Source organism: Anolis sagrei, chromosome 12, assembly GCF_037176765.1.
Source record: "Anolis sagrei isolate rAnoSag1 chromosome 12, rAnoSag1.mat, whole genome shotgun sequence".
Classification (NCBI taxonomy): Eukaryota; Metazoa; Chordata; class Lepidosauria; order Squamata; family Dactyloidae; genus Anolis; species Anolis sagrei.
This window is the reverse complement of record NC_090032.1, coordinates 824667-838209: the sequence shown is the minus strand read 5'-3', so window position 1 is coordinate 838209 and position 13543 is coordinate 824667. Positions and strand designations below refer to the sequence as shown.

The 13543-nt window shown below is 47.7% G+C and overlaps 1 protein-coding gene and 1 long non-coding RNA gene across 10 annotated transcripts in view; one reads left to right on the top strand and one right to left on the bottom strand.

Annotated features, from left to right (window-relative positions):
* Nucleotides 1-841: 841 nt before the first annotated feature.
* Nucleotides 842-13543, bottom strand: part of LOC137097699 (uncharacterized) — a 28013-nt gene continuing 15311 nt past the window's right edge. The window contains exon 3 of the long non-coding RNA XR_010910369.1: nt 842-1786. This is a non-coding gene — a long non-coding RNA (uncharacterized lncRNA). The remainder of the gene's footprint in view (nt 1787-13543) is intronic.
* TPM3 (tropomyosin 3) overlaps nt 9505-13543 on the top strand; it is an 80640-nt gene continuing 76601 nt past the window's right edge. For all 9 annotated transcript variants that reach the window (XM_060757941.2, XM_060757942.2, XM_067472295.1 and 6 more), the window contains exons 1-2: nt 9505-9793; nt 12303-12428. In XM_060757941.2, coding sequence (XP_060613924.2) covers nt 9506-9793; nt 12303-12428 — 414 coding nt within the window. In that variant the 5' untranslated portion in view covers nt 9505. The remainder of the gene's footprint in view (nt 9794-12302; nt 12429-13543) is intronic.

Here is a 13543-nt window from a genome sequence, read left to right as displayed (position 1 = left end):
AAAATAATGCTGGACATGGACAAAGTAGGATATAACTGGGATAGTTTTCAGGTAGAGATAGAAAGTTGATAGCAATAGACCTAAGAGAGGTCTAGCTTCAGGTCCTCATAGATAGATGGATGGATGGATGGATGGATGGATGGATAGATAGATAGATAGATAGAATAATAGACCTAAGAGAGGCCTACCTTCAGGTCCAAATAGATAGATAGATAGATAGATAGATAGATAGATAGACCTAAGAGAGGCCTACCTTCAGGTCTTGATAGATAGAAAGTTGATAGCGATAGACCTAAGAGAGGCCTAGCTTCAGGTCCCAATAGATAGGTCCAAAACACCTGGAAGGCTGAGGTTTGCCCATGCCTGATCTACACACTATAATGGCCTTTTTAGCTGCATCATCACACTGTTGGCTCACGCTCAACTTGTTGTCCAATAGCTGTATGCTTCCCTTCCTCATCTCTCTTAAGAGGAAGAATTCCCATTAAGGTTTGCTCCGGACGGTCCCTTGCCAAGCCAAAGCCCTTGAGTGCAGACGACGCCCGGCAATTAAATTGCAATTAGAGGCTCGGCCGCGGCTGCCAAGCCACCCGCATTACACAGAAAGCCTTTCCAATCAGAGCGTCGCCGCCGGGCTGGCTTGGGCCCAAGGGAGCGGACGTGCCCCGAGGATGCCGTATTGGTTGCCTTGTTTCTGCCTTGTCCCTTTCCTTGCCGTAATGCCCAAATGACATGTTTCTGATCCCCTGGCAGCCCCCCAGCACCAGCTGCCTCATTGCCTTCCCACTCCGTCTCATTCGGAGACAGGGAAAAAGAATAAAACCGCTCCGCTGAACTGGAATTCCATGACTTTACATTTTAAAAAAATGTCCCAATGCAACATTTACGTATTTCAAAAGACTTAATTGAGGATTTAAGGGCCAAATGAGCCTTCGGTTTATTAAAAACAGACTTTGTTGGGGATTTAAGGGCCAAATGGATGGAAATTATGTACAGAAAATACTTCGTTGAGGGTTAAAGGTCCAAATGGACTTGCTGTTTATTAAAAGGGAGAATGTTTACCCTTTGAAGCGTTGAAGCGCCCCTGCAAAGTCTGGCTAAAGAAGGACCCCGATGCCACATTCTCTCTGGAACCGCTTGCAGAAGCATGTCAACATGCGATGTGGGCTTGGAGTGACATTTCTCCAGCGCGCCAAAGGCCGGCCTCGGGGTTGGCGTGGCTTTTGGCGCCGACCTAAAGTGCGGCTTTTTATTAACGCCGTAATGATTTAATCCAATTGGCATTTCCACTCCTTCTCATTTTGCTTTCGCTGCTTTGAATCTGCGGAGTGGCTTAATATGGCTTTCGGTTGCAAAGAGAGAGAGAGAGAGAGAGACAGAGAGAGGGACCACGTTCGGCATAAAAGGAGACAAAGGGATCCGGCAGCCGTTTCAAGACTTCACAGGGAAAGTATTTCTAGTAGAAGCTTTTTTGCAAAGATGGTTTTACTTAACTTCAAATATGCCATTGGATCCCTTTCTCTCCTCAATTGCATCTTGGCATTGGGCGCCTTTGGGTAATTTCACATTTCAGGCAATCCTACAGCAACCTCTCCAGAAGAAGCCTTGGCGGTCTGACTCATCTTACTCGTCTTACTCTTCCTGCTTTACGGCCAATCTATCAGAGTGTTTTTGGGCAAGGTGTGCTCAGGAGGTTGCCTTTGCCTTCCCTCTGAGGTTGAGAGTGTGTGCTTTGCTTGGTTTTCCATGCCCCAGCGTGGATTCGAATCCCGATGCTCCGCAATGCCTACAAAAACAGAGAGATCCCTTATGAAGCATCCTCCCACGCTGCCAACAAAGTACGAACAATTGCTGAACAATTTCACACCAATCTCCAACCTTCCTTTTTTGGGTAAAGTGTTGGAGCGGGTGGTTGCCTCCCAGCTCCAGGGCTTTTTGGAGGACATCAACGACCTAGATCAGTCACAGTCTGGTTTCAGGCCGGGCCACGGCACCGAGACAGCCTTGGTTGCCTTGGTGGATGACCTCCGCAGAGAGCTGGACAGGGGGAGTGTGGTTCTCTTGGACATCTCAGCGGCTTTCGATACCATCGATCATGGTCTCCTTCTGGGTCGTCTCTCTGGGATGGGTCTCGGGGGCATGGTTCTGTCGTGGCTCCAGTCCTTCCTGGAGGGTCAATCCCAGATGGTGAAGCTGGGAGACGCCTGCTCGGACCCCTGGCCTTTGACCTGTGGGGTCCCACAAGGCTCCATTCTGTCCCCCATGCTTTTCAACATCTACATGAAACCGCTGGGAGAGGTCATCCAGAGTTTTGGAGTTAGTTGCCACCTCTACGCAGATGACACACAACTCTACTACTCTTTTCCACCCAACTCCAAGGAGGCCTCTCAGGTGCTGGACGAGAGCCTGGCCGCCGTGTCTATCTGGATGAGGAGGAACAAGCTGAAGATCAAGACAGAGGTCCTCCTGGTCGATCGCAAACCGGATCGGGGTATAGGGTGGCAACCTGTGTTGGACGGGGTTACACTCCCCCTGAAACCACAGGTCCGCGGTCTGGGAGTCCTCTTGGACTCATCGCTTACGCTTGAGGCTCAGGCATCGGTGGTGTCCGGGAGGGCTTTTGCACAATTAAGACTCGTGCACCAACTGCGACCGTACCTCGCGAAGGCTAATCTGGCTGGAGTGGTCCATGCCTTGGTCACCTCTAGGTTGGATTACTGTAATGCGCTCTACGTGGGGCTGCCCTTGAAAACGGCTCGGAAATTCCAACTTGTCCAACGAGCAGCAGCCAGGATGCTAACTGGGGCTCCTTACAGAGAGAGGTCAACCCTCCTGTTCAAGGAGCTCCACTGGCTGCCGTTTATCTTCCGAGCCCAATTCAAGGTGCAGGTGCTTACCTACAAAGCCCTGAACGGTTTGGGACCCGCCTACCTGCGTGACCGCATCTCCGTCTACGAACCCACGCGCTCACTTCGTTCATCTGGAGAGGCCCTGCTCGTGATCCCACCTGCGTCGCAAGCGCGTTTGGTGGGGACATGAGGCAGGGCCTTTTCCGTGGTGGCCCCCCATCTCTAGAACACCCTCCTCATTGGCAGTCTTCAGAAAGAATTTGAAGACCTGGCTGTTCCGATGTGCCTTCCCGGATTAGGAAATCTCCAATACCAAGTCCCAGAAGCACTTTATTAGAATTAAGATTGCCGCACACTGCACACTGCACTTGCCCTAGAAGCCTTACACATCACCTGTCACATCAGCACTTTTTAATCCTGTACCCTTTACTCTGGCCCGGCCCAGTTTTATCGTGTTTTGATGTATTGTTTATTGCGTCTTGTTTTATTGTTTTAATACTGCTTTAATTGTTTTAATTTGCTTTAAGTGTATTGTTATGTTGTGTATTGAGGCCTTGGCCTTTGTAAGCCGCATCAAGTCCTTCGGGAGATGCTAGCGGGGTACAAATAAAGTAATAATAATAATAATAATAATAATAATAATAATAATAATACGACAGGGCTCCCAATGTCGCAACTCAGGATAGATTCACCTTGCTCAAGACACCACCACACACCAAGGCTGTAGGTTTTGTAGTTTATTGAAGAAAAAGCAAAATCAAAAACATAGAAGTAAAGTTGCAAAAGTTCAATAGCCAAAACAGAGTCTTAAATGCACAGGCAAAGTTCCCAAGATCCAGAGGCAAATAACATGAAGTAAACTCTATTAGCATTGGTTAAACAAGAATCCGTGGCAGCAAAGTCCCCAAAAAATCAAGAGTAAAACCATAGAGCTAGAAGCATTCCCCAAAAGCCGAGGCAATTTCAGAGAAGTTAACAGGGTATAAGCAACATGGCACTGACAACGGACAGACTTGAATCAGATCGTTAAATATGTTTCCGCAACATGAAAGCATTACGTTGACCTTGAATTTCACGTTTGTTGGCAAGGCGTGCACTTCGGCGAAGCCTTAATTGCAAATGGTCCTCCCTAATCAAGTCTCCATCTTCATTATCTTGAGCCAGGTCACCCTGGGAACCGAGAGGCCCTGAACTACCAGATGGGGCCGACTCATCCACCTGCAGCTGTGAAGTTTCACTATCTTTATCTAAAACAGTGGTTCTCAACCTTCCTAATGCTGTGACCACTTAATCCAGTTCCTTATGTTGTGGTGACCCCCAACCATAAAATTATTTCCGTTGCTACTTCATAACTGTCATTTTGCTACTGTTATGAATCATAATGTAAATATCTGATATGCAGGTGTATTTTCATTCACTGGATCAAATTTTGCACGGATACCTAATATACCCGCATTTAAATACTGGTGGGGTTGGGGAGGACTTATTTTGTCATTTGAGAGTTGTAGTTGCTGGGATTTATAGTTCACCTACAATCAAAGAGCATTCTGAATTCCACCAACGATGGAATTGAACCAAACTTGGTACACAGAACTCCCATGAGCAACAGAAAATACTGGAAGGGTTTGGTGAGCACTGACATTGAGTTTTGGAGTTGTAGTTCACCTACATCCAGAAAGCACTGTAGACTCAAACAATGATTGAACTGGACCAGAATTAGCACAAATAATATACCCAAATGTGGTGGAGTTTGGGAAAAACCGACCTCGATATTGGGGAGTTGTAGTTTTGAGAGCCCTCGGCTGTGTTGCGGCCTTGCTGGAAGGCGGGACCGTGGCCCAGCCGAGGAAGCCTCCACGCGAGGAGGGCCCTCGGCTGTGTTGCGGCCTCGCCAGAAGGCATGACCGCGGCCCAGCCGAGGAAGCCTCCACATGAGGAGGGCCCTCGGCTGGATCGCGGCCTCGCCGGAAGGGAGACTTCGTGCGAGGAGGGCCCTCGGCTGGGCGCGGCATTGGGGGCGGGGTCTAAGGAGGCGGCCTCGCGACCCCTCCAAAATTGCCAAACGACCCCCCTGGGGGTCGCGACCCCCAGGTTGAAAACCGCTGATGTATTTTATTTGATGCATTTGTTAACCGCCATTCTCAGCCCTTTAGGGCGACTCATGGCGGTGTACAACACATATAAAAGGCAATTTACAAAAAGGCAATTACAAACAACATATTAACAATACAACAATTACAAAGTTACGCTAAATAATCCGTTTCGTCTCATAGTAGAATCATAACCAATCTCATGTAAAACAACATTTCTTTCCCTGGGGAACAGAAATGCCGTCTCTTCTTCAGAATCAGCACTGTCTGCCTCAATGACAGGAACTGGTTCAGAAATCTGTAACCCATCATCCTCCTCATCCTGAGGAAACTTAGGCTCAAAGTGAGCCACAACACCCAATAATTATTCTGGGGCCACAAGCAACCTCCAGTCAGAGGCAACCCACAGGTTTCAGAATTCCCCTCGTGATCGGAAACTAGCAAAATGCTACATTCCCTCTCTGTTATGCTCCTTTTATTTCAGAACGGCATTCTTTGATTATTCACACAAAGATCCAAGCCATGGGCCTGCCTTTGGAAGCACTCTTAATGCAGGTCAGGCAAGAGAAGACTTTTGGATCTCGACTGCTATAATCTGACTCTTGCGGCAAAGACGGTTTGTTCCCCTACCACGTCATTAATTCCATGTGAGCGTGGAGTTATCATAGCATATCTTCGCATTATGATTAATCCCACCCAGAGGAGAGCTTTGGAGACTGCCAGATGTAATGTGTTGCCATCAGCTCTTTTGGAAGAGAGATACAAAAACATGCAATGTTCTATCATTCTATCTATATCTATATAAATAAAAATGTAATGCTCGTCTGAGGGATGAACATCACTCAAAAACCACAGGACGAATTGACAAAAAATTTGGCCTTCTTTGGGGACCCTTCCAACTCTAGGATCCTATCTATCTATCCATCTCTACCTATCTATCACAATCTATTATGATAGAAGGAGGTTGGACTGGATGGCCTTCTTTGGGGCCCCTTCCAACTCTAGGATCCTATCTATCTATCCATCTCTACCTATCTATCACAATCTATCTATTATGATAGAAGGAGGTTGGACTGGATGGCCTTCTTTGGGGCCCCTTCCAACTCTAGGATCCTATCTATCTATCCATATCTACCTATCTATCACAATCTATCTATTATGATAGAAGGAGGTTGGACTGGATGGCCTTCTTTGGGGCCCCTTCCAACTCTAGGATCCTATCTATCTATCCATCTCTACCTATCTATCACAATCTATCTATTATGATAGAAGGAGGTTGGACTGGATGGCCTTCTTTGGGGCCCCTTCCAACTCTAGGATCCTATCTATCTATCCATCTCTACCTATCTATCACAATCTATCTATTATGATAGAAGGAGGTTGGACTGGATGGCCTTCTTTGGGGCCCCTTCCAACTCTAGGATCCTATCTATCTATCCATATCTACCTATCTATCACAATCTATCTATTATGATAGAAGGAGGTTGGACTGGATGGCCTTCTTTGGGGCCCCTTCCAACTCTAGGATCCTATCTATCTATCCATATCTACCTATCTATCACAATCTATCTATTATGATAGAAGGAGGTTGGACTGGATGGCCTTCTTTGGGGCCCCTTCCAACTCTAGGATCCTATCTATCTATCCATCTCTACCTATCTATCACAATCTATCTATTATGATAGAAGGAGGTTGGACTGGATGGCCTTCTTTGGGGCCCCTTCCAACTCTAGGATCCTATCTATCTATCCATCTCTACCTATCTATCACAATCTATCTATTATGATAGAAGGAGGTTGGACTGGATGGCCTTCTTTGGGGCCCCTTCCAACTCTAGGATCCTATCTATCTATCCATATCTACCTATCTATCACAATCTATCTATTATGATAGAAGGAGGTTGGACTGGATGGCCTTCTTTGGGGCCCCTTCCAACTCTAGGATCCTATCTATCTATCCATCTCTACCTATCTATCACAATCTATCTATTATGGTAGAAGGGGGTTGGACTGGATGGCCTTCTTTGGGGCCCCTTCCAATTCTAGGATTCTCTCTCTATTGTGGCAGAAGGTAGTTGGACAGGATGGCCCTCTTTGGGTCCCTTCCAACTCTAAGATTAGGTCTATCAATCGATCTCTCTGTGTATTATGGCAGAAGGGCGTTGAACTGGATGACCTTCTTTGGGACCCCTTCCAATTCTGTCTGTCTGTCTATTATGGCAGTAGGGGGTTGGACTGGATGACCTTCTTTGGGGTCCCTTCCAACTCTATCTATCTATCTGTCTGTCTGTCTGTCTATTATGGCAGTAGGGGGTTGGACTGGATAACCTTCTTTGGGGTCCCTTCCAACTCTATCTATCTGTCTGTCTGTCTGTCTGTCTACTATGGCAGTAGGGGGTTGGACTGGATGACCTTCTTTGGGGCCCTTTCCAACTCTATCTGTCTGTCTGTCTGTCTGTCTATTATGGCAGTAGGGGGTTGGACTGGATGACCTTCTTTGGGGCCCTTTTCAACTCTAGGATTCCACCTCTCTCTCTCTCTCTCTCTCTCTCTCTCTCTCTCTCTCTGTTATGGCAGAAGGTAGTTGGACTAGATGGCTCTCTTTAGGTCCCTTCCGGCTCTAGGATTCGAATTCTTTCTCTTTCTATCTCTTATGGCAGAACGTGGTTGGAAAGGATGACATTCCTTGGGGCGACTTGCAACACTAGGATTCTATGTATCTATCTATCTATCTATCTATCTATCTATCTATCTATCTATCTATCTATCTATCTCATTCTCTATAGGTCTTGAAGCAGAGGCTGGAAGTCTATCTGTCTGGAGGGTTTGGATTGTGCCTTTCCTGCAGAAGAGGGTTTCATAGGATGGCCCTTGAAGGTCTCTTCCAACTCCAGGATTCTATGATTCTATGATTCTATCTATCTGTTTGTCTATCTCTCTATGAAGGTCTTTGATGGTGTCCTCCAGCCTAGCAGAAGGGAGTTGGATTGGATGGCCCTTGGAGGTCTCTTCCAACTCCAGGATTCTATGATTCTATGAATCTATCTATCTATCTATCTATCTATCTATCGATCTCTCTTTCTATGAAGGTCTTTGATGGTGTCCTCCTGCCTGGCAGAAGGGGGTTGGATTGGATGGCCTTCTCCGGGGTCTCTTCCAACTCTAGCATTGTATTATTCTCTCTATTTCTCTCTATCTCCAGAGGCTGGGAGACCATTGGTCAGGAGGGCTTGGGTTGTGCCTTGCTGCCTGGCAGAAGGAGGTTGGATTGGATGGTCCTTGGAGGTCTCTTCCAACTCCAGGATTCTATGATTCTATCTGTCTGTCTGTCTGTCTATCTCTCTATGAAGGTCTTTGATGGTGTCCTCCTGCCTGGCAGAAGGGGGTTGGACTGGATGGCCTTCTCTGGGGTCTCTTCCAACTCTAGCATTGTGCTACTCTCTCTATTTCTATCTGTCTCCAGAGGCTGGAAGACCATTGGTCAGGAGGGCTTGGGTTGTGCCTTGCTGCCTGGCAGAAGGGGGTTGGATTGGATGGTCCTTGGAGCTCTCTTCCAACTCCAGGACTCTATGATTCTCTCTCTCTCTCTCTTTCTATGAAGGTCTTTGGTGGTGTCCTCCTGCCTGGCAGAAGGGGGTTGGATTGGATGGCCTTCTCTGGGGTCTCTTCTAACTCTAGCATTGTATTCTTCTCTCTATTTCTATCTGTCTCCAGAGGCTGGAAGACCATTGGTCAGGAGGGCTTGGGTTGTGCCTTGCTGCCTGGCAGAAGGGGGTTGGATTCGATGGTCCTTGGAGGTCTCTTCCAACTCCAGGATTCTATGATTCTATGATTCTATCTCTCTCTCTCTCTCTTTCTATGAAGGTCTTTGATGGTGTCCTCCAGCCTAGCAGAAGGGGGTTGGATTGGATGGTCCTTGGAGGTCTCTTCCAACTCCAGGGTTCCATGAGTCTGTCTATCTATCTCTCTCTCTCTCTCTCTCTCTCTCTCTCTCTCTTTCTATGAAGGTCTTTGGTGGTGTCCTCCAGCCTAGCAGAAGGGGGTTGGATTGGATGGTCCTTGGAGGTCTCTTCCAACTCCAGGATTCCATGATTCTATGATTCTATCTATCTATCTATCTATCTATCTATCTATCTATCTATCTTTCTATGAAGGTCTTTGATGGTGTCCTCCTGCCTGGCAGAAGGGGGTTGGATTGGATGGCCTTCTCTGGGTTCTCTTCCAACTCTAGCATGGTATTCTTCTCTCTATTTCTCTCTCTCTATCTCCAGAGGCTGGGAGACCATTGGTCAGGAGGGCTTGGGTGGTGCCTTGCTGCCTGGCCGAAGGGGGTGGGACTGGCTGGCCCTCTTTGGGGGTCTCTTCTGACCCTGTGATCCGCTGACCCGGCCGTGGTGAGGACAAGGCCCTGGCCCGATGCACTCCCCTGGAGGGCCTTCTTGCACCTGCCGAGCCGTGAAAAGACAAGGGCCGGGTGGGTGGACAAAGGAGCAGCGGCCCCTTCCCTCCCTCCCTTCTGGTGGTCATTCTATTCCTGGTGCCCAGCTGTCCCCTGGGGAGGCCAAATATGGCCAGGGCCCACGTCTCCCACGCTGCCCTCGGCCGGTGCCAGCCCGGAGGGGTGCCAGCCAGGCATAAAAGCCCCGTCCCCGGCTCCGAGGGGAGGGAGACCGTGGCCAGAGCCGGAGACCCCCAGCCTCCCTGCGCAGCTCCAGCCCCTCGCCCCACCACCACCACCACCATGGAGGCCATCAAGAAGAAGATGCAGATGCTGAAGCTGGACAAGGAGAACGCCCTGGACCGGGCGGAGCAGGCCGAGGCCGAGCAGAAGCAGGCCGAGGAGAGGAGCAAGCAGGTCAGGAGGGCAGGGGTCACGCCGGGACTCTGGAAAGAAGGACAGGGCAAACTTTCCAACTTGGGGGGCGCATGAGAGCACTCCCTGATGGAAGGAAGGAAGGAGGAAGGAAAGAGAGAAGGAAGGAAGGACGAAAGGGAGGAGGAGAAGGAAGAAAGGATGAAAGGGAGGTAGAAAAGGATGGATGGAAGGGAGGGAGGAAAAAGGAAAAAGAAAGAAGGAAAGACAAAAGGGAAGGGAAGAAGGAAGGAGAAAGAGGGGGAAAGATGGAATGAAGGATGGAAGGATGGAAGGGAAAGATAAAGGAAAGAGAGAAGGAAGGAAAGACAAAAGGAAAGGAAGGGGAAAGAGGGAGAGAGGGAAGGAAGGAAGGACGAAAGGAAGAGAAGGAAGGATGAAAGGGAGGTAGAAAATGATGGATGGAAGGAAGGAAGGGAAGGATAAAGGAAAAGAAAGAAGGAAAGACAAAAGGGAAGGAAAGAAGGAAGGAGAAAGAGGGGGAAAGACGGAAGGAAGGAAGGAAGGATGGAAGGGAAGGATAAAGGAAAGAGAGAAGGAAGGAAAGACAAAAGGAAAGGAAGGGGAAAGAGGGAGAGAGGGAAGGAAGGAAGGACGAAAGGGAGGTAGAAAAGGATGGATGGAAGGAAGGGAGGGAGGAAAAAGGAAAAAGAAAGAAGGAAAGACAAAGGGGAAAGGAAGAAGGAAGGAGAAAGAGGGGGAAAGACGGAATGAAGGAAGGACGAAAGGATGGAAGGGAAGAATAAAGGAAAGAGAGAAGGAAGGAAAGACAAAAGGAAAGGAAGGGGAAGGAATGAGAGAGGGAAGGAAGGAAGGACGAAAGGGAGGTAGAAAAGGATGGATGGAAGGAAGGGAGGGAGGAAAAAGGAAAAAGAAAGAAGGAAAGACAAAGGGGAAAGGAAGAAGGAAGGAGAAAGAGGGGGAAAGACGGAATGAAGGAAGGACGAAAGGATGGAAGGGAAGAATAAAGGAAAGAGAGAAGGAAGGAAAGACAAAAGGAAAGGAAGGGGAAAGAGGGAGAGAGGGAAGGAAGGAAGGACGAAAGGAAGAGAAGGAAGGATGAAAGGGAGGTAGAAAATGATGGATGGAAGGAAGGAAGGGAAGGATAAAGGAAAAGAAAGAAGGAAAGACAAAAGGGAAGGAAAGAAGGAAGGAGAAAGAAGGGGAAAGACGGAAGGAAGGACAAAAGGATGGAAGGGAAGGATAAAGGAAAAGGAGAAGGAAGGAAAGACAAAAGGGAAGGAAGGAAGAAGAGGGGGAAGGAAGGAAGGAAGGAAGGAAGGAAGGAAGGAAGGACGAAAGTGTAGAAGAAAAGGATGGAAGGAGAAAGAGGGAGCAAGGGAAGGAGGGAGGAAAGTGGGAAGGAAGGAAGGACAAAAGGAAGGTAGAGAAGGATGGATGGATGGAAAGGAGGAAGGAAGGGAAGGATGAAGGAAAGGAAGGAGAAAGAGGGAGGGAAGAGGAAATATTGGAAAGGCAGGAAGGATGGATGAAAAGGAGGAAGAGGAAGATGGAAGGAAGGAAGGGAAGAATAAAGGAAAGAGTGAAGGAAGGAAAGACAAAAAGGAAAGAAGAAAGGAGAAAGAAGGAGTGAGGTAAGGAAGGACGAAAGGGTGGAAGGGAAGGATGGAAGGAAGGAAGGGAAGGATAAATGAAAGAGAGAAGGATGGAAAGATTAAATGGAAGGAAGGAGAAAGAGGGAGGAAAGAGGAAAGAAAGGAAAGACTAAAGAGTGGAAAGGAAGGAAGGACAAAAGGGAGGAAGAGAAAATGGAAGGAAGGAAGGCAAGGGTGAAGAAAAGAGAGAAGGAAGGAAAGACCAAAGGGAAGGAAAGAAGAAAGGAGAAAGAGTGGAAAGGAAGGAAGGAAGGAAGGAAGGAAGGAAGGACAGAACGGATGAAGAGAAAATGGAAGGAAGGGAAGGGTGAAGGAAAGTGAGAAGGAAGGAAAGAAGAAAGGAGAAAGAGGGAGCAAGGAAAGGAAGGAAGGACGAAAGGGTGGAAGGGAAGGATGGAAGTAGAAAGAGGGAAGGAAGGGAGGGAGAGAAAGAAAGAAGGAAAGACAAAAGGGAGGGAAGAACGGAAGGGTGGAAGGAAAGGAAGGCAGGGAACAAAGAAAGAGAAAAGGAAGGAAGGACAAAAGGGTGGAAAGGAATGGAAGGAGGTAGAAAGAGGCAGCGAAGGGACAACAATGCTGGCAGGCTACATATTATTGATTTTTATGGCAGAGGCTGTGGGTCAGTGGAACTTTGAACATGGGCCGCAATTGGCCCTCGGGCCGAGCTTTGGGCATGCCTGCCATGGACAATGTCAGGAAACCCAGCTCAGACTTGGATGGAAATGGCTCCATTGATGTGTCCCAAAGCTTGGGTGACCTCCACCATAAAAGGACTTTCACAGAACATGGAGGAATCCCCCAAGATAGACCAAGCACTAAGCAAGACCTCCCTTTCTCTCTTTCTCCTTCCTTCCATCCCGCTTTCCTGTTCCCAGCTGGAGGACGAACTGGCCGCCATGCAGAAGAAGCTGAAAGGGACGGAGGACGAACTGGACAAATACTCGGAGGCCCTGAAAGACGCGCAGGAGAAGCTCGAGTTGGCGGAGAAGAAGGCGGCGGACGTACGTAGCAACACATGCGCACTGCCTTGACTCTGAGTCATTGTTATGTCTTGGCAACTCTGCCATGGTTGTTGGTCCCTCCTTGACCTTGTTGGCCTGGTCCCTTGGAAAGGGTTATTATGAGTAGTAGCAGTAGTATAATTATCGTTATTAACCAACTTCCCTCTCTTCCATGAGACTCAAAGCAGTTCGGGCCCTTTCTGGACTGCCATATAATCCAGATTATCAAAGCAGATAATCCACATGACCTGCTTTGAACTGGATTACATGACGTCCCATCTATACTGCTAGATAAAATCCAAATTATCTGCTTTGAACTGGTTTATATGGCAGTATAGACTAATATAACAACAACACTTTATGTACATTCCGCTCTAACAACAACAGTTTATGTATATTCCGCTCTAACAACAACACATTATGTATATTCCGCTCTAATAACAACACTTTATGTATAATCTGCTCTAACAACACTTTATGTATATTCCGCTCTTACAACACTTTATATATATTCTGCTCTAACAACAACACTTTATGTATATTGTGTTCGAACAACAACACTTTATGCATATTCTGCTCTAACAACAACAACACTTTATGTATATTCTGCTCTAACAACAACACTATATGTATATTCCGCTCTAACAACAACAACACTTTATGTATATTCTGCTCTAACAACAACACTTTATTTATTATTTATTTATTTATTATTTGCACTTGTTAACCGCCGCTCTCAGCCCTAGGGCGACTCGTGGCGGTGTACAAAACATAGAAAAAACAACAATTTACAAAGAGTCAAGACCACAACACAACATCTTACTAATACAAACATCTAATTAAGCTAAAAATCCGCTTCGTCTTATTTTGGGGTCATAATCAATCTCATAGTCGTAGTCCATTCCGGTCGTCATTCCGATAACATAGCACTCAATTGAAGGCCTTCTCGAAGAGCCATGTTTTCAGGCCCTTACGGAAGGCCATAAGGGAGGGCGCCTGTCTGATTTCAGCAGGGAGGGAGTTCCATAGCCGGGGGGCCACCACCGAGAAGGCCCGCTCTCTTGTCCCCGCCAGGCGTGCCTGTGAGGCAGGCGGGACCGAGAGAAGGGCCTCCC